Source organism: Copidosoma floridanum, unplaced genomic scaffold (assembly GCF_036245765.1).
Source record: "Copidosoma floridanum isolate Cflo_tuat_1 unplaced genomic scaffold, Cflo_Japanese_pri ptg000020l, whole genome shotgun sequence".
Lineage (NCBI taxonomy): Eukaryota > Metazoa > Arthropoda > Insecta > Hymenoptera > Encyrtidae > Copidosoma > Copidosoma floridanum.
Window position 1 is genome coordinate 30,104,128 of NW_028321897.1, and position 21,638 is coordinate 30,125,765.

The 21,638-nt window shown below is 32.3% G+C and overlaps 1 protein-coding gene across 1 annotated transcript in view; it reads left to right on the forward strand.

The window, feature by feature from the left end:
• LOC106645032 (deoxyribonuclease TATDN1) overlaps positions 1–21,638 on the forward strand; it is a 154,228-nt gene that overhangs the window by 25,707 nt on the left and 106,883 nt on the right. Inside the window, exon 2 of the mRNA XM_089593852.1 lies at positions 1,911–2,090. Within this exon, the coding sequence (XP_089449978.1) occupies positions 1,911–2,090 (180 nt within the window). The remainder of the gene's footprint in view (positions 1–1,910; positions 2,091–21,638) is intronic.

Consider the following 21,638-nt stretch of genomic DNA (forward strand, 5'->3'; position numbering starts at 1 on the left):
TGTATACGTGTATACGGTAGCTATAACTATTGATGTGTGGATATAGCCTTTTTTCATTAAAGTGTACAATTGTGTACTAACCTTACATTACGTATATATAGCTGTATAGAAGTATTCATATTTTATGCATATAGCGTATACGTATATTCATATATAAGAATACGAGTGAGCATATATTATGTAAATATATGTATTGAAAAAAATTTTCAAATTCTTCTGACTCCGAGAATCGAACCCCTAAACTTCGAACTGGTAGTCAGGGACCTTATCCATTATGCTATGCATACGCATCACGCAGACCTAATTTCTGTTCTTATTACTTATGAATACCAACCGAGAAAATTCTGAATTAGAAAATTGATCGATATTTCGGCATTTCTTGTATCGCATGTAATTCAGCCCACTAATGGCGAACAAAATAGTTATAATTATTTTTAAGTGGTCGAATAAAGTCAAAATCGTGTTTAAATTTAAATTCGTTTTGCTTATATCTGATGACAGTTTGAGATGCAAAAAAAAAAAAAAAAAAATACCAACGTGTAGGGCGAAAAATTTTCTATCAATAAGCACTTTTTTTTTGTTTCGACAAGCACAAAATGGTGAGAAAAAAAATGAAAAATGCATTTTGGCAGTACCTGTATAAGTAAGATAGAAAGAGCCGTCTGTCGTCTCCTGTCGCGCGCTCTCTATTTCTCTCTTTGAAAATAATGCATTAAATTGAAAATTAGTATTATTTTTTTATTATTTTTAAAAAATTGCTTCTTGGTAAACATGAATATTTTAAAATATGAAAATTTCACAAAAATTTAAAGTTTTTTCAGGATCTTGCTGTTCACTTAATTCTTGCATGTTAACCCGTTTTCCAGTAAAAAACTAGCGAAGCTCGCGCACATGTACAATTACGTAGAGGTATCCGAAAAGAGACAGAGAGGAGAGAGACAGAGAAAGTAATACATATGAACGTACTATTAAGTACATGTATGAACCTGTGTGTCGGTAGGTAGTTAAAATACCCTTTACCGTGTATTGTTGTTCTTTCTCGTTCTCTTTGTTTATGTGTTCGTGAATAAAAAAAATTTTTAAATAATTTTTTATTTGCTTTTTGCTAACCTATAATATTCTCTGATAAAAACGCATATTCGTAAATAAATTGTCTTTTCAATATGAAATTAAAATTATTTAGGGTGAAAAAAATAAATACTTTTTCATCATAGACAATTAAGTACCATCGATATTAATCACGTATCCTTTGTTGTTTCACATGTGTTGGTGCTCCCCAGACCCACACCTGATTTTTTTCTGAAAACATATGTCGAAACTTCTTAAAATCCTGATATAATAATAACTACCATTTCCATAGATCTTAAGTAAATATTGTATAAGAAAATTAAGTAACAAAAACATCAATTTTATCTGGCTCAGCCATAGTGCAGATGCTTTGACACCACTGCTATTCAAATGATAAATGCGAGAGATGCGGCGCGACCGTTTTGCGCTAAAGATACTTTATTAGCAAATAGTGCATTTTAAACAATGCCAACGTCAAAAGTAAATTCAATATTGAGTTAGTTGGATAAAAGAGTGGGTGCATACTTACAGGGGGCCAAACTGCGCTGCCATAAGTACTCCCCCGTCCTAGCTCTTTTGAAAAATGCTCCTGAACCTCCTAAAAATAAATTATACTTTTTTTACAATTATTCGCACGAGCAAGCTTATCACAAGATGATCTTACACCAAATTTTTTTTGCACTACTATGCCCCTCAATATTGTATACAATGAATACATTATTAGAGCATTACTTCAGAGGCAATGCTTATAGAAGCTATTTTTCTGCATGATAGTATTGATTTATATTGGCATTCACATACGACTATAGATAATAATTAATAATAATTCTACTCTATTGTAGATATTGGTGCTAATTTGACGGATCCAATGTACCAGGGTTTTTATAATGGCACACGTAAACATCAGCCTGATCTCAACAACGTACTTGAACGTAGCTGGAGCAACAACTTGTCAAAAATCATCATCACAGCTAGTAACCTGGAAGAGAGCAAAAAAGCATTGGAAATTGCCAAAATGGACGGTCTGTCTCTCGTTTTGCTTTGCAAATATATTATATCTGCGTAACAAATATACATGTCATAGAAGTATGTTTTAGCAATTAGTACAACTGTCTGATGCATAAATGCCCAGGCCATCTGGTGATCGGTGCTTGTGTTTTAAATTGTTTAACTTATTAATAGTAAAGTGTACAGTAAAGTCTCCGGGTCATATGATGATATGGTCTTGTGTTGGTAATAAATGTTGGGTTAATTGATAGAGTGGCCACTAAGTGCCCCGTGTTACATGGTTATAGATTATCATATAATTAATTACTTATTTTTGTTAATAGTAAAGTTTCCAGTAAATGCGTTTCATCACCTGGTTGTAGGCGTTTATGTTTTCAATTAAGAAATGGCATGGTTTCTTGGCCCTGATTTGAATTTTGCTCTTTACGTTCGGTACTACACTTCCGGCTTACTGTGTGGCATCAGACACAAAAATATATTTTATTTAACAATTTATTTTTTTTATTTTTGAAACATGAAGCTTTTTTTGTTACATAGCTAATAAATCTAAATTAATGCCCAACATAGTAGTAATTAAACAGAGCGACACAGATTTATAAAAATTCAGGTTTCTTTGGCCCACCACATGTTTTAAGAAAACAATGTAGGTCCACTAGCTTGACATTTTTTGACGTAATCGACCTATAGTTTGCACAGGAGCCTGTATGGTATTATGAAATTCAGCCAAAATCGAAAATTTTAATAAAATGAACAATTGAAGAAGTTGAAGAATTGTGAAATAAAAGTGAAACTGCGTGATATTGGTTACAGTAAATAAAAGTTTTTTTAATATAGAGGATAGTTGTAATACTAACGCGTTGACTTTAACAAACAAAAAGAAATAATTAACTAGCTTCTTTTATACTAATGCGTGGGTTTTGTAGTTTTTCTTTATTTATGAATACATAAGTAGTATATTTACATTGCATATGCAATACATTTACAGATGTTTTTATTTTACTTTTTTTAGTATTTTGTTCTCTTTGGAAATAGTTGAAATTTTTTTTCAGCTATCATTTTGAATATCAATTCAAAAAAATTTCGAATTTTGTGCTCGTTGTGATGACACACAGGCTCTCTCTCTCTCTCTCTCTCTGATCGGTGCAAATATGTAAATATGTGCGTGGACCTACCTTTTTTTTTGTACCGTAAGACAACTATTACTTATACAAGTGATATAAAAAATAGCAATGGTATTGCAGTTGTAATATTCTAGAGGTAATGCCTTTACCTGCCTGCATACTAGTACAAACTAGAAAAAAAAATAAATTCCGTTAAAAATAATTAAATTAAATAAATAACTTTTCAATACTAATCTGAATACGAAATCAAGATTACATTTTTATTTTGTTGATTGATTTTTGCAGATAAACACTTAATCTAGTATACATTTTACATATGGTTCTCCTTTTTTCTCTCTTTCTTTTATCCTATCTCTCTCTCATTATCTCTGTCCCTCCCTCTGTCACTTATATCTACAAGGGAAAAAAATCAAGCAGTTCTATCATAAAAATCTATACTACGTCAGTATGACTATCGAGTCATGCGTGCAACGCTTGGACTTCAAGTATATAATGCATAAAATACTTCGAAAAAAATAGAGTATAATCTAGCTGCTAACTCATACACTGTGACACACATAAGCGTAGCACGTCAAGCCCATGCGCAAAATGTTTCGTGTGTACTCATGCTGAATTCGAGTGATAGCTATACAAAGTTCACCTGATGAACATGCGGTATGCGTTACAGATAATACTACTGTGATGTACGATGTATGTATATATACATATACTATATCTACTTATACTACATAGTTATTTGTGTAGTGTATTCCACACTAATTCCTCACAAACCCCATAGCCCCATAGCCCCCTCCCCCAGATCCCCGTTTGACTCCCACCACGAATCCACTAAATAAGGTATAATTACATCGTTTTCTTCTTTATTACGGCTTCGGTTACTTTTAGTCCAAACCTTCAACGCCTCTTACCATAACCGTACACAACCTCCACCGGACCTCACATGCCCCCATACCGCCTGTGTAGAATTTTTCTAGACCCCCACTGCCTCACGCATGTCTCCATTGTCAAATCTTACTGATACTCTACTAACTTTCGCAGACCCTGACATCTACCCTTAGAGTATATACATTCCATACAATCCATCAAACGTTACGGAAGTAACAATAACACCTGTTGTTTTTAATTGTTCCAGGTTGGTCTTTATTATCTCTGCCTTTTCCTCACCAGTGCGACTATTAATAAAGTAGGATGATAATGGTATCTTCCAATTTCCATTAACACAGACAACAATAACTATCAAGACGTTTTCAGCTTCGCGTCGAAGATGATTATGTGCACCAGTACCTTTATCGATGTATCCGTATTCAACACCCTACATAACTTCCACCGTTTTCTTTATTTTCATCTCATGAAAGACCACATTCACCTATACAGGAACGTCTGGATTTTCTCGTTTCATACTGTCAACATTATTTTTAACAATCTGAATGGTATTTAACTTAATATCAGCAGAACAATAAATTTTTCTGTACCCTATTTGGTTTAGATGAGGCAAGCATTTCAGAAAAGTTTCCCTCACATGTGTATATCCTTTGGGGGATAAAAATGTAAGGTAGCTGCAAATTTTTTTATGGTCGGTGGAAACTGGACATTGAAATTTTGTTTGAGGATTCTTGTAAATATCAGGTAGCCCATTGGAGGTACTAATTTCTGTAATAGGAAATGACGTATATACATTTTTTTTTTTTTTAATATCAGTGACCTATTGAGAATTTTCGTTAAGTTCAAAACATTTATGAAAAAACGTGTAGTAACATAAAGAGCAGTCCTAATATAAGTAATATTACTAAAACAAATAATTAACATAACATGGATTGTAAAATTTATTTTATTTTATTTTGTGATTGCGTGTTCCATTGCCTAATATCATTTTTTAAAAGCGTAGTAAAAAGAATTGTAACGTATAGGTACATGTAAAACATAAAAAATGAAAAAGATCACAATTTACTAAAACGTAAAAATTTCGTCAATTCGGAAAATTAAAGTATCATGACTTTCACTGTATTTAAATATACACATGTAATAATAAAAAAAAAACCTTCCAGTATAAATCGTTAAAAACAATTACAATTTACGAAAACATAAAATTACTCCGATGCAGTGAATTGAAGAACATTGACTCTTTCGCTGTAATGAAATACGTACATACATTTAAAAAATACGGTTGAACCAAACAGTTGCTTGCGAAACTCGTTACAGTTCATCTAGATCATTTACTTTCAGAAAATTATGAAGACTCTTCCCTATGTCGCTATTTCTTTTCAGATGATTTAGTAACGAGTCAGCATTTGTTGTGCTTTTTTTCCAGCGATACAATCTCATTTGTAATATTTTATTTTTATGACGAAGATTTTGTACTTCTTCCCTTGCCTTATACAAAATTTCTTTCAATGGAGTTGGTACATCTAAGTTTGAGATGTCCACACTCAATATAGAGGCATTATCTGATCTTGGTTGTGCAAAAATTATTTTGTTAGAACATATGTATGTAAACATGACACAATCATCGTGAAAAAAAGATTAATGATTGTATAAACATGGAGCATTTTGAAAATACCTGTTATTTCTAAAATATTCTCTACGTAACATATTATCATTGGAAACATCAGAAACTTGCTTCTCTGGTGGACAATTGGGGACTTGTAAAGTTGCCTTATCATGAAGTGATTGCATCACAAGTGAAGAAACTGGAGATTCTTTTAAGACATCATTGGTATCACTATAAAACACAGAATGAACACGCTTTCGTGTTGAATAAAATACTTTCAATAAGATATTCCAATTTATCTGACACCAAGAAAACATTTGGTTGCAGCCCTGGCTCCTCCAGTTTTTCGTTTGTACCCATCCAGCTAGATGCATCAGCCACTGACTTCAATGAATCATCTTGTACTTTTTGCCTAAAAGATACATTTATCACATTTAATGCAATTGAGTTAGCGATATATTGTCGTTAATTAAACGTGTACTTACTGCGTCATGTTATCTGTAGTAAATACAGTAGGCGCAGTGGTATGTGTTAGTCTAACATTTTTTGGGATGCTCACAAATGTAAAAGTATTTTGGTTCAAAATGCTGACTGCAAATAAAAGAGTTGTTCGTTATTTTGATGTGACAATGAGTAGCTAGAGTACTTGCCGACTGCTCTCTTCTCTTTTTATCTTTGCCAGCACTAAAATATTATACATATAGTAACATATATTTCATATTCAACTCTATTTTTCTATAAAAAATTAATATGACTAAAACTTCTGAAGAAAGAGTACGTAAGTATTTACCTATGAAAGGTTATATTTTTAGCTGCTAAGTCGTAACTTTTGAGTTAACACGTTGGCACGCAACGATTTTTCATGTTACTTTTTTTTTTTTTTTTTTTTTTAACGAAAACTTTTGCAAAATAACGCTTATATTAGATATTCACTGTGATATTTACAATAATTCAACTGTTGACTCAACTGATGTAAATATAATGAGCAGATAGCACTTACTCACAGTGAAATACTACTATATACCTCTATGAATACAGAGTCAAAGGATAGCCAATCACTAGCGAACAAGGAGAAAAAAGTTAAAAAGTGGGGTACCCATAGAGATATAAGAATAGAGAGCGCTAAACCCACATAACCCTGTCCGGTGATGTTTTCATTGGTGCAAGAGAGAACGCTGCATAGTTACCACAGGATCCCTATGATAATTATGCAGCGGTCTCTCTCACACATGTCTCGCACATATGCTATCACAAAAGGAATATAAATCACAATACCAGGATGTGGAAAAGACACAAAAATGTAAGATTCATGCAAACAGTGTTTCATTATTGCACGTATTTCGAGCAAGTACTATCTTATATGGTGCAAATAAATTTTTTATTTTTTGTGTACAGATATTTTTTATTACCTACAGAAGCATAGCTCCATCCCCTACGTGTTTCGCGTGCCAACCCCCTCCCCCCTTAATTGTTGTTCTATGCTTCTTTAGGTGATAACAAATATCTTAAAACAAAAAATGTATTTGTACTATTTAAGATAGTTTTATATATATATACATATACATATATATACATATAAGTGTGTGTATATAAATTCTATGTATGAAAAATTCATAAATTGTTAATGAATTTCTATATGTTACGATTTATATTTTAGAAATGCTATTGGGTCCATCACATAAAGTAAAAGCAGGCGTGCTGGAACAGATTTTGTTAAACTATTTATCAATCGTTTGTTACTAATGTGTAATTAAAATATTGGTATGCAAATTTTCTTAACTTCACAGCTTTTTTTACTTTTTAAAATTTACAATGGTAAAAAATGCGTCGGACTATTTAAAAAATTAAGGAGACAGTTTTTCAAAAAATTACGGTAAATATATATATAAATATATAAATATATATAGATGTAAATATTTATGAAGCCAAGGAGTAGGACCTCCTCTAGCTGTTTGTACATGAAAATTGAAAAAAAAAGTTAAAAAGTACCAGAATAAGTACAAAGGTAATTAGTAACTTGATAAATTGTATTGTGTATAGGTTAAATATAAGTGATAGATACGAGGTTGTATAGATAAGGCATCTCTCCGTTGGTGGTGTGATGTTAGAGACTAGCTTTAGTTAGGTAGCTGTATTCAAGGGTGGTGGTTGTCGACGGTGGGTCACTCGGACATGAGACACTGTCTTGAGTGCATTAGAAGGATGTCCGATTTGGATTCCCCATTTAATCCTGTCACGTGTAAGACATAACTATTTAATATGCTCCAATACTGGGACAGTGGAAATATATTCATACACTCATTTAAAATACAGGGTAACAAATTTTTTTTCATCCAACCAGATTTAATAAAGTAATTTTTTTTTAAGTATCACATTGATTTTATAATATTTTTGCTGTTTTAAACAATGAACTTACCAATACGCAAATTAATGAAACATTTATTTTTATCAGGATTGCTAGTTACTAGTAGTAATTGTTTGAAATCCCTTATATCCTAGTACAGAAGTTGGACTTGGATTTTCCAAATATAAGCCGTTTCACGCGAAACGTCCCAGGCCCGCCGCGCGAGCACTAAAAGTCACTGTTTTCAGCTCATTTTCTCAGCCTTATTCCTATCCTTAAAAAATGTTGAAAATTACATTTTCGATGTATTTTTCAGTCAGCTTTCCGATTGTGTGATTAGTTTTCCGAAAAAATTTTATTTTCACTGAAAAAAAACATCAAATATACTATATCTTGAAAAAGGCATTTTAAAAATTTTTTTAATAGGCTAAATAAAAAGCTGAGGTTTTTTTTACATTGAAAACGTCTTTTTGCACAGTGTGCTCTCACTGAAAAATTCGAGTAAAACAATACCAAAGAATAGACGTTCGGCCGTCTGAACGCGCGCCAAAGAAGGTGCCGCACCGCGTTCCGCTTAACTAATATTATTAGTTGTGTAACATTTAATTATTTATTTAACAATGAAGTATGCTTATACGTTATTACTTAATATAGTATTGTGTAATTAAAATGTAATCTTTGATTATTTGTATGATTTTCAGGTAGAATTAAAACAACCGTCTTAACATCAAGCGTATTTTAATTCTTAATTAATTATAATTGCCTTGTATATTTTAATTTATTTAACTTGCTGTATATGGCGTATTTGCCAAAACTGCCTCTTAAAAACTACCATGACTGTAGTAAAGCAGTAGTGTGCAGTAACTCTATTGAAAAATGCTTCTTAGGTGCAGAATGTCTAGATTATCCCAATTTGTCAACTTTACGCCCACATCTTCTTGAATGTTTTGAAAAACATAATATTTTTGAAATTAAATATGAATCGTGGTTTCAAACAGATAGATGTACCATTTCTACACAAACTTTGAATACTTATGATTTTGTTGACTTACTAGGAGAAAAATTATTAACACTCAAAACTCATGATTATTTTGCTATGAAACAATCACTTTATAATAATCAACTGAAAAAAGACCCTAACAGTGGAGAATTTATTGTACCTTGTGACTTTTCAGAAAATCATGCGTTTGTTAGACAGAATTCAACCCAATCTTTTCATTGGAACAATAACCAAGCTTCCATTTTTACAGTTGTAATTTATTATGAAGAAAAAGATGAGCTTACACACACAAGTATTGCTGTTATTTCCGATAACTTACATCATGATACAAATGCTGTATATGAGAATCAAAAAGTTATGATGAATTATTTGAAATCCAAGTTTGTAGCAAAGAAAATTTTGTACATAACTGATGGGGCCAGTCAACATTTCAAAAATAAGAGCAATTTTAGAAACATACTTTTCCACAAAAAAGATTTTAAAATTGACTGTGAATGGAATTTTTTTGCTACTGCTCATGGAAAGAGAGCGTGTGACAGTATTGGAGCCAACTTTAAGAATTTTAAAAGCAGAAAACCTGTAAGACTGGGCAAAGAATTATTGCAAGGAAACAAAAGTTTCTTATTTGAGTAAAGAAGCCGTATGAAAAATTTAAAATTTAACTCAAGTCTCGATTTGATGAAGCAAAATTAATGCCAGGTACTTTGCAATTCCATGCTGTCATTTCAATCGATGATAAAACATTGAAATTAATAAAAACATTTATGAGCTCTGAGTATCAACTTTTACAAAACAAAATAAGGACGGCTGAACGTCTACTCTTTGGTATTATTTTACTCGAATTTTGTAGTAAGAGCACACTGCAAAAAGACGTTTTCAATGTAAAAAAATCTCAGCTTTTCATCTAGCCTATCAAAAAAAATATTAAAAATGCCTTTTTCGAGGTGTAGCATGTTTTGTGTTTTTTTTTTTTTTTTTTCAGTGAAAACGAAAATTTTTCGGAAAACTAACCATACCATCGGAAAGCTGCCTGAAAAATACATCAAAAATGCTATTTAACATTTTTTTAGGATAGAAATGAGGCCGAGAAAACGAGCTGAAAAAAGAGACTTTTAGCGCACACGCGGTAGGCTTGGGACGTTTTGCATGAAACGCCCCATATGTGTATTAAGTACACAATTTTTGACAAGTAATATTTTTTGTATTACATGTTTCGCTGTTCATCATTATTCTTAACAAATATAATGAAACGCATATTTCACTGTTCACCGATGATCTTAACAAATATGTTACATTTTGCTACGTTATATTTTAATGAATGGTCCAACTCCTGCATCTTGCAATGTAAAGTCGAAGGAAAAGCCTTATATGTAACAGGTAAAATTCAAAATTCAGGCAAAATCTGAAATGCCTAGGAATTTCGCAAAATACTTCAATGTTTAGACAATACCTGGATTCCCCAAGAAATTTTTGATATTTTTCGTGTTGCTTAAAAAACTTTAGGCATTTCGTGTATTGCCTTGGCAAAACTTGAAATGCCTGACTTGTGAAAACAAATTGTAAATATGTATGATAAAAAAAATCAAGAAAAGGATTTTTCATTCATTTTTTATTGATCAATATCGTAGATATACATATATAATCATCATAAACTAACCATATACATAGCGATGACCAAATTTTTTACTATGCATCGTTAATTTCTAAAATTGGACCAACAACAATGCGTAAGTGGCTTTTCACTTTATCAACATCAGGAATAGAAATGCCTGCTTCAACTACTTTATTAGATTTGTCAGAGGCTAATTCTATTTTTTTTATTGAGATTATAAACTTTCAGTAGCCCTTAGTAAGTACACACTAATATATTTGTACTGGTCCTTTTGACTTTAGATTATAAAGTTAAAATCAAAGCATGTAGACAAACTTATCGCAAACAGACACTACAAAGTTAAAATAAAAAAATTTAGACAATCTAATGTAATAGTGATACAATGAAGTATTAAATTTAAATAAAAATATACGTGATTATTATTGGTCAATGATCATTACGTAATACGAAACTTTATCGCAGTTATAAACATTTTTTGCCTGTTTGACTTGCGTGCTTGCAAATCTTGCTACGTTAAATAATTTCCTTCAGTGTTTGTGTTGAAGCCTGAAGAGATCAATAAAACGTTGCTATATATAAAAAACGTGTTTTTTTTGTTACTTGGAACTTTTCCCCACAAGAATAACCAATAATTATTGAAAAATTAATTGAATAATCATAAATACTTACTGCGATATTCGAAAAAATGACTAGTGTTACCGCACTTCCCCCCCCCCCCATTTAGGAAATCGGTGAGTCGTTTATAACTATCATTAGATAAGGGGCAGTTACAAATCGACAAAGCAGTCTGGTTCCGACTTTTGTTATGATCACACGTTATGTATCCTCAATAAAGCATTATCTTGTTATCAAATTAAGTATACCTTAGTATTTATTTGAACCTCAAGATTACCACAAAAATGGCGACGAGGAGAAAAGTTTAGTGTGAAATTAAACACAAAGTTACGTGTAAGAAAATTAAACACAAAGTTTATATGGTAAATGGGTAAATTAACGTGGGAGTTACTCGAAGAGGACATTAAAGAAGGAAGAACTTCGTCGACACAAACATTAAGTAAAGAAGATTTGTTACGCGTGTGCGAAGAATACAATTTACAGACAAGCGAGGACCAAAGTTTGGACGAGGTGAGAAAGCTGCTTAGAACGTTCGTGCAACAGAAAACTGAGCAAGAAAAAGAAATCATTGAAGTGAAAGAAAGCTCTGTAACGACAAATGAAAAAAAAAAAATGTCATTTGTTGGAAATATTGAGCAATTAAGAAAAGGTGGGGATTGGTCATCTTTTCAAACACAGTTGGATGCTTATATTATGCTAAATGATATCAGTAATGAAAAAAAAGTGCATTATCGATTACTCAAATCACATCAGAAGTATTCAAAGACTTGCAAAGTGTATGCGATTTAGAAGATGTCCTCAAAGTGCCGTACGAAAAGTTGAAGACCAAAATGAAAGAGCTGTATGCGCCTAACAAAAATGAGTGTCTGACAAGATTTGCATTTTCGAAGAGAAGTCAACTACAAAATGAATCTGTGGAAAAGTATATTTCTTCGTTAAAAAATTCAGCTAAGCAGTGTAATTTTTCAAAAGACGAAATGGAAAAACAGATAAAAAATCAATTGATAACCGGGATAACCAGCGAGAACACAAGATATGAATTGTTAAAGGAGTCAAGTAAATCTTTAGAAGAATTAATTTTGTTGGCGAAGACGGTGGAAATGGCTCTTATTAAGGCTCGAGGACTAGAAAATTCTACGGATTCTTTAGGATTTCATAACGTTCAAGCATCGAAAAACATAAACCTGGCAATTTCCCCAGGGGAATAGCTCAAGATATCGAACTTCGACTGACCAACCGAGGCAAAATCAAAACAAATCAGGCGAATGGAGAGGAAACATTCAAGCGCAGAAGAAAGAAGACGATCGGGTATGTTTCTGTTGTGGGAAAAATAATCATTTGAAATTTCAATGCTCGTTAAAACTTAAATATTGTAGCGAATGTGGTCAACAGGGACACATATTTCGCATGTGCCCGAAAAACGAAAGTTCAAAGATCAGCAATAAGTCACAGTTACATCACGTTACAAACGTTGAGGAGATTGAAATTTCAAATGAGTTAAACGACAATACTGTTGAGGATAATAGTATAAGTGGCGCCGAGGAAAGCGAAGCGAGATTTTCGAGCGATTTTTTTTCGATCACAAATGATGCTATTACCGATGATAAATCCGTACCTCCACTTTTTGAAAGTATTTTTGTAAACAATATACCTCTTCGTATGGAAGTAGATACAGGTTCTTTAGTATCAGCAATTTCGCGGGAATATTATGAGAAATATTTTAATGACATAAAAATAAAACAACCATCAATGACCTTAACTGCGTACAACAAACAAAGCATCCCTGCTAAAGGGGAGATTAAAGTATCAATAAAAAGATTATATAATAATAAGGAAGCCGAAAATCAAACACTGTTTATAATTGAAAAGGGGCGGACGCCTATTTTGGGTAGAGAGTGGATGAGTAAATTGGGTATGTGGCCTTTACACTGTTCAGGGCAAATTTTTTTTATGATTACAGAACAACAAGAAGTTAATGTTGTTGAAAGTTTAAAAAAAGAGTTTCCAGACGTCTTTAAAGAGGGGTTTGGATTATTTACTAAAGGAAAGTTATCACTGCAAGTTAAACCAGAGGCACGACCAAAATTTATGCATCCACGAAAACTACCATTTGCATTACGGGTAAAGTCGAAGCTGAAATAAAACGATTATTACAGAATAATTTAATTGAGGAGGTTGAATATAGTGATTGGGGCACACTGATTGTACCTGTGTTGAAAAGTAATGGGAACGTTCGACTTTGCGGGGATTTTAAAGTCACGTTAAATCCAATTCTAAAAATTGATCATTTTCCATCTCCAAAAATTGATGAAATTTTTTTTGAATTACGAAATAGTGATAAATTTACAAAACTGGACTTAACTGAGGCATATCAGCAAGTACCGCTGGACGAAGAGTCGCAAAAATTGGTGGTAATTACTACACATTTGGGTCTGTTTAAATACAAGCGACTTCCATATGGTGTTTCTACAGGCGAAGGGTCTTTTCAAAGAATTTTATCTGCGGTATTATTAGGGATACCGGGGGTAGTGGTTTTCGTAGACGATGTGATTATCGCGGCTTCAACTGTAGCAGAACATTTACGTCGATTAAGAGAAGTTCTTAGAAGATTAAATGAAGCGGGTTTGAGGTTAAATTTTTATAAATGTAAATTCTTACAAGATGAAGTAACTTATCTTGGTTTCAAACTGGACGAGCTCGGTATCCACTCAATAGATAAAAATGTAAAAAGCGTAAGAGAAGCTCCAAAACCAGGAAATGTATTACAGCTCCGTAGTTTTTTAGGTTCGATGAATTATTATTCACGTTTTGTACCAAACTTGGCAACAAAGATGCGCCCTTTGTGCGATTGTTTGAAAAAAAATAAATTTGAATAGACAAAATCGTGTGATTTAGCGTACGAGAAAATCAAATACGAGTTGTCTTCTAAAAAATTTTTAATTCATTTTGATCCAGAAAACCAATTGATTTTAACATGCGATGCATCACCTTACGAGATTTCAGCAGTATTATCGCATCGTATCGAGGGAAATGATTATCCGATCCATTACGCAAGTCGTACATTAGACACAGCTGAACATAATGACTCACACTTAGATCGTGAGAGCCTTGCAATTATATTTGGAGTAAAATATTTTTACGAATATTTATTTGCAAATAAATTTACATTACAAACAGATAATGCTGCTTTATCGCATATTTTTCATCCAGAAAAATCAATTCCTCAGACAGCAGCGTCTCAGATTCAGAGATGGGCCATATTTTTATCTGCTTTCCAATATGGAATTAAACATATAAAAGGCGATAAAAATTATGCAGATTGGCTTAGTCGTCTGCCTTCAAAAAATACTAAAATTGAAGGTAAAGATACGGCCATTTTAGAAAATTTATCGAGCGTAAACATAAATAATATTAAATCACACAATTTTGCTACTTTAAACTGGAAAACAGTGCAACAATGCACGCACACGGATCCTTTGTTGTGTCGTGTAATGCGTTTTTGTTTAGATGGCTGGCCAGAGAAACAACCAAGTGAACAAGAATTAAAAACTTTCTGGAACAAACGAGAAGCTTTAACGATTGAAAGCAATTGCTTATTGTGGGGTCATAGATTGGTAGTTTCAGAAAAATTAAAAAAAATTTTCCTGCGTGAATTGCATTTTAGTCATTTTGGTATAAGTAAGATGAAAGCACTCGCTCGTTCGTTTGTCTGGTGGCCAACCCTTGACGAGGATTTAGGGGGGATAACGCGTACTTGTGAAAAATGTCTGCAAACAAAAAAACATCCGGTAAAGATTCCTTTGACTCCGTGGGTATGGCCTACTACGCTATGGCATCGAATTCACGCAGACTTTTTAGGTCCTATTTAGGGGAACCATGTCTTATTAATAATTGATAGCCATTTAAAGTGGCCAGAAGCTTTTGTAATGAAAAACATGGGAGAAAAGGCTACCACGGATGTGTTTAAGGGAGTTTTTACACGCTTTGGGTATCCGGCTCATGTGGTTACAGATAACTTTGAAACTTTTGTAGGGGATGAATGTAAAAGTTATTCCAGAGTGCAGGAATCCATCACAGTACAACTCCGCCGCATCACCCAGCGACTAACGGAGCGGCGGAAAATTTAGTCGACACATTTAAGCGAAAAGTAAAATGTATGATTAACAGTGGATTGGATTTAAATAAGGCTATAAATCAGTTTTTGTTTGATTACTGGAGCACCCCTCACAGCGCAACAAATCAAACACCGGCTATGTTAATGTTTGGGCGTGAGATTCGAAATAGATTTTCGTTATTACAGCTGAGAGAGCCTGAACGTTTGATTTATTCGCACCAAAATAGACAGTTGAAAGCACATACCGGACGAAGATACGTGAGCTTTGAGGTCGGTGATCCGGTAATGGTTACTGATTAGAGAAAGGTAAACAAAGTGTCTTGGATCCGTGGTTGAATCGTGCGCGAAGTAGTACCAAATGTTACTTATTAAGTAGCTATAGACTCGAATACTGTGTGGAAGAGGCACTGTAATCAAATGCGACCGTGTGGCAAGGAATGAAGGGAAAGCGAAAATTAAAACAAAACAGATGTTACTGAATCAAATTTACCGATTATTCGCAGATCGGTGCGCATACAAAATAAAAAAAAAAAAAAAAAAAAAAAATAAATAAAAAAAAAAAAATAGAGAAGTGTAATATTAATATGTTTTGTTAGGTGGGGGAGGTTGCGATAATCGAAAATATGACTAGTGTTACCGTACTTCCCCCCTATTTCAGAAATCGGTGAGTCGTTTATAACTATCATTAGATGAGGGGTAGTTACAGATCAACAAGCAGTTCGGTTCCGACTTTTGTTATGATCACACGTTATGTATCCTCAGTAAAGCATTATCTTGTTATCAAATTAAGTATACCTTAGTATTTATTTAAAACTCAAGATTACCACACTTACAATTTGCCAACACAAGTCGGGTATTACGAGTTTTGCCGAGGCATTTTGCGAAATACCTAAACTTTGTTAAGGAGGTTAGATACAATCTTTCAGAGGGGCGGTGAAGCGGGGTCAAGGGTGTGGGAAGCTCACAGCATTATCGACAGAACGTAATACAGCTTATTCTTATGAAATACATGCATCCATCTTATAAATCTAACCAAAGTTTTCATTTTAATCGTGATTTTCTCTTCAATTAGTGTAGATACTGACAAAAATCAGAGGATTATATGAATCTGCAGTATTTGAAGTATCAAAATATATTTTTTGTCAATTTTTTAACTATTACTAAGGAATGTCATTTTTAGGTCACAACATTGTTCCCATAACAGCCCGTGATGAATTATTCATTTTTTATTTTGAAATATCTTAATAAGTACATGGCTGAGATCGCCCAAAAAAAGTACGTTTGTTTTTTATAACATAGAATGAATCAAAAACTACATTAGAGCCCCAAACTATTGTCGATGATATGTATCCAATCTCCTTAAGCAATACTCGAAACACCAAAAATTTATTAAGGAATTTGGGTATTACCTACAATTTGGGTTTTGCCTGGATTTCGGCTTCATCCGATGGCATATATAATATAAATACTAGTGATGCTTCATCTTTTAGCGTGTTTCGCATGTTAATCCTTCTTCCTGTAATAAAGAATGAAAAATGACTTTATATTTGTTACATAACCAATTACACAAGTAAATATTTTGCTTTCCTGCTGACAGCCTCTCTAGGATTAGAGATCTACAATTATAATCACATAAAATTTTTAGTAAAAGTTTAATAAACGTAAAACATCATTTTGCATGTACAAATATTCCTAAATATAATAATATACCATATAGGTGCCAAGACAACACGTAATAGGGATACCCATGGCACCTATATTCTCGTTCACATTTTACATTCACTTAACTTAGTTACAATAACAGTCATGTTCTTAAAATTCAGTTATACAATAATCAGAAAAATCAGAGAAAATTTTTTTCCCAAAAATTCATTCAAGGACGGCGCAGAGATATGAGAAGTAAAAAGTTAGTTAAGATCGGTGCACATACGAAATATACATCATAGGGAACAGTGATCATTAAAGGAGACCCGATACTGAAGATGTAGAAGATACATGTGGAATTGTATATAAACAGATTGTACTAAATATGAGATTTTTCGTTGTTGTAGTTATAAAAATTCACTACTGAAGCCTGTACAATTTTATTTTTATTTTATTTTTAATTTGGTATAAAAAATTTTTGAACGAATTGTTAAGTTTTTGTGTAACTAATTGTCTATTTGTATTATTATTATTATTAAATAAAGTTATAATAACCGTTTCAAAAAATTCACGTTAGTACCTATTAGGTTTGCGATCAAGAACCACTCTTTTCTCGAATTCAAAACCCTGTGGACAGTGTGTAGAACGGCAGTACAGGATCGACCTTTCGTCCCTGTTTTTTATGTAGCGATTGTGTTCTTGTAAATGCAAGTTTGAAAGCTTGGTCAATCGCAGAGAACACAATGGCTATTTTTTAGCGTTGTGGAATGTTTGAAAAAAATTTAAGTAGTCTACCTGAAGTCGAGGGTTGTTCATATAAATCTATTGAACTATTAGAATTTATTGTATGTGAAATGTAGATATCTAAGAAAGAAACTGAATTGTTGTTTTTATATTCGAATGTAAACTGTATACACGGATTAAAATTTTTCAAACGATTTAAGACATAGTGTATTTGTTTGATTTTTATTACTAATAGGCAATCTTTGACATATCTTAAATACAGCAAAACACAGTCATGGCAACTATTTAGTATTAAACTCTCCAAAGACTCCAATATGACTTTCGCAAAAATTGTGTAATAAATTGAGAATCCGGAAACTGTGAAAAATTGAATTTAGCCCCTAGTGTAAAAGTGAAAATAGTAAAGTCAAGGCTTACAACATTAGTAAAATTCTTAACAAAAGAACTGTTACTATCTATTCTTACAAAATTATTAAAAGCTAACATTTTTTCCTTGTAGTTGTCTGTTGGTGTTCATCTATAAGAATTATCAGAATGGAGCCATAACATCGGCCAAAGTAAGAGACACTTGTGCGTGCATTTACAAGAACACAATCGCTACAAAAAAAACAAGAAATGAAAAAAAAGAAGCAAATTAAACAGACCCACGGTAAGAACGAAGTTCTTCAAACACAAAATGAGTATAAAGACACACAATTGCTCAGGTAACAAGGGGGTCGCCAGACCCATAGGAAGAATGAAGCTCTATGAAAATAAGCACTACATTCATGTAGCTCACTAAAATAACAACTTGAAAAACGAATAAAAAAAAAATAAGAAAATTGAGTTCAGGACTCACGATAGTTAAACTTCGTGAGTACTATATTTATGCATTTATTTTTAGAATTGTAGAAGAAAAAAATTCAAAGTCAAATAAAAATTATTGTGGGAAAATAAAATTAAAATTCGTTAAAAAAATTCATTGCTTGGGAGTGTGAAGGGGAATGGTGGGCCAAGGTGTGGAGGAGATTAGTGCACTCTTTTGAAAAAAATCAAATCGAAAAACCAAACAGTAAAACCATATGGGAAAACCACCTAAAAACATGTGGTTTTACCACTCCGTTTTCATGTTGTTTTTGTCTCAAATCACAATGTGGTTTTTAAGTAAAACCATATAGTTTTTACAAGCATTTCTTTTTATAAAAAAAATTATTTCTACTTAAATTTAACTATATTTAAATTCTTAACAACGCATCAACAATGAATATAAAAATAAAACAAAGTAAAAAAAAGCCTCTTAGGTGGCTTGAACTTTAGCTAACGGATTCTTAACCAAGTATCTTATCCATTGGGCTAGAGAAGATTTAATTCTATTTCTTCATTTTGTATCTTTATAAGGTACAGAAGGCACAGTATTCTATTATTTGTATAGGTACATAACTAACTCTTTACATATAAACTACAGTAAAATCGTGTGAATTTGTGTATGCAATAAATTTAACATCGTTATTAATAATATGTGTTAAGGTATTTGTTTCCGAGATAAAATGGCTACGGCAATTAAACCTTTAATTTAATTTGCTGATTATACATACCAAAATGATACATTTTTTAGTCATTCAAGTGTGTAGGGACTGGCGGTGAGGGCGACGGGATAAGGGGGGAAATACAATAAATTAGGAGGAAGAGACTTCCGGTAAGCTACTTCCGTTTCATAAGATCTGTCGTTTTTAAAATTCCAGCCCCCCCCCCCCCCAGTACGCGACATAAAGAATTTCGTTCTAAAAACAGGGACGAAAGGTCGATCCTGTACTGCCATTCTACACACTGTCCACAGGGTTTTGAATTCGAGAAAAGAGTGGTTCTTGATCGCAAACCTAATAGGTACGAACGTGAATTTTTTGAAACGGTTATTATAACGCTATTTAATAATAATAATAATACAAATAGACAATTAGTTACACAAAAACTTAACAATTCGTTCAAAAATTTTTTATACCAAATTAAAAATAAAATAAAAATAAAATTGTACAGGCTTCAGTAGTGAATTTTTATAACTACAACAACGAAAAATCTCATATTTAGTACAATCTGTTTATATACAATTCCACATGTATCTTCTACATCTTCAGTATCGGGTCTCCTTTAATGATCACTGTTCCCTATGATGTATATTTTGTATGTGCACCGATCTTAACTAACTTTTTACTTCTCATATCTCTGCGCCGTCCGTGAATGAATTTTTGGGAAAAAAATTTTCTCTGATTTTTCTGATTATTATATAACTGAATTTTAAGAACAATACTGTTATTGTAACTAAGTTAAGTGAATGTAAAATGTGAACGAGAATATAGGTGCCATGGGTATACCTATTACGTGTTGTCTTGGCACCTATATGGTATATTATTGTATTTAGGAATATTTTTACATGCAAAATGATGTTTTACGTTTATTAAACTTTTACTAAAAATTTTATGTGATTATAATTGTAGATCTCTAATCCTAGAGAGGCTGTCAGCAGGAAAGCAAAATATTTATTTGTGTAATTGGTTATGTAAATAAATAGTCATGCTTCTTAATACCAAGTTGTGGTTCTCCATATTATTTAAGAATATTTTTATGGATCGTGTGGTAAACTCAACTTTTAATTTAATAATTTAAAAATAGAACGTATCTTTTAAGAATCTATTACTGTTACGTTTCCTTACAAATTGAGACTATTTTTTGAGTACACTATTGAAAACATTAGCTTTGATTCAATGCTGAATCGACGTTGATTGTCAGCGTTGAATCTACACTGAATCAATGATGAATAAACGTGGAATCACCTTTGATTCACCGTTTATTCGACAGGTGATGGAACATCGAAATAATTCCTAATTAACATTGCTGATTCAATGCTGAATCAAAACTGAATCAGTGTTGAATTAGGGTATAACTAGTGGTAATTCAACATAGAATAAGCGTTGAATTAGTGTTAGTTCAGCGATGAATTAGTGTGGATTCAGTGCTGATTTTAGTATTTGTTGAGTACTTAAATTATTATGAAAAAATATATAATACTGAATATTCTGAAATGGACTTCAAAAATTAATGTATTAATTTCACTAGGAAATAAAGTCACAATTTTCTTTGATATTGTACAGTAGGTAAAACACACAAATTTGTTTCTGTTCTAGAAAATATTATAACTATTAAGTTTTGTCTTCTGATTCACTAAATATGTACGATGCAATATTTATTTTTTAATACTTAAATTAATTAGTAATGTTTTCGAAAGAAATTGTCACTGTTATTCAGACATATATATAAAAAATAGTTTTTGAGCAACGGTAGAAGTTCGAAACTTCAACGATAAAATATTCTTCCTTAAGCTTCAGGTAAACATAAGCATGTCTTAAAATTGACGTTTTAACGTGGCTTATTATGTTTTCAATTAAACTCATTTTTTTAATGAACTTGCAGTGTTCAAATCCATCTTCTACCAGTACTTTTTGAAAAATATTGATTCATTGTTGTCGTTGATATCAACAGCAATTGCAATAATGAAAATGAATTCGCCACTTTTCATAGTAGCAAATAATTTTTTGATTCTGATATTTGTTTTATACCTGATGTGAACAAGACTGATTTTTTTATAAGTCTCGAAAAAAATTTTGGTTTTTTTTTAAACTAAAATTAATACATCTTATGTTTTAACGATGTACTTTACTAAAATATCGATTTCCTTGAGGTTTTATCTTTTTTTGCGTACTTCGTTTTTCGAGAGCCTTAATAAAATCCATTGCTGTTGAATCACCTATTTTTTGTGCATGTGCTTCTAAAATTTTACAGTTGTGATTGTAGTTTAGAAAACGTCATACCTACAAAAGTACTCCCATTACAGCCTTGATCAGTCGGA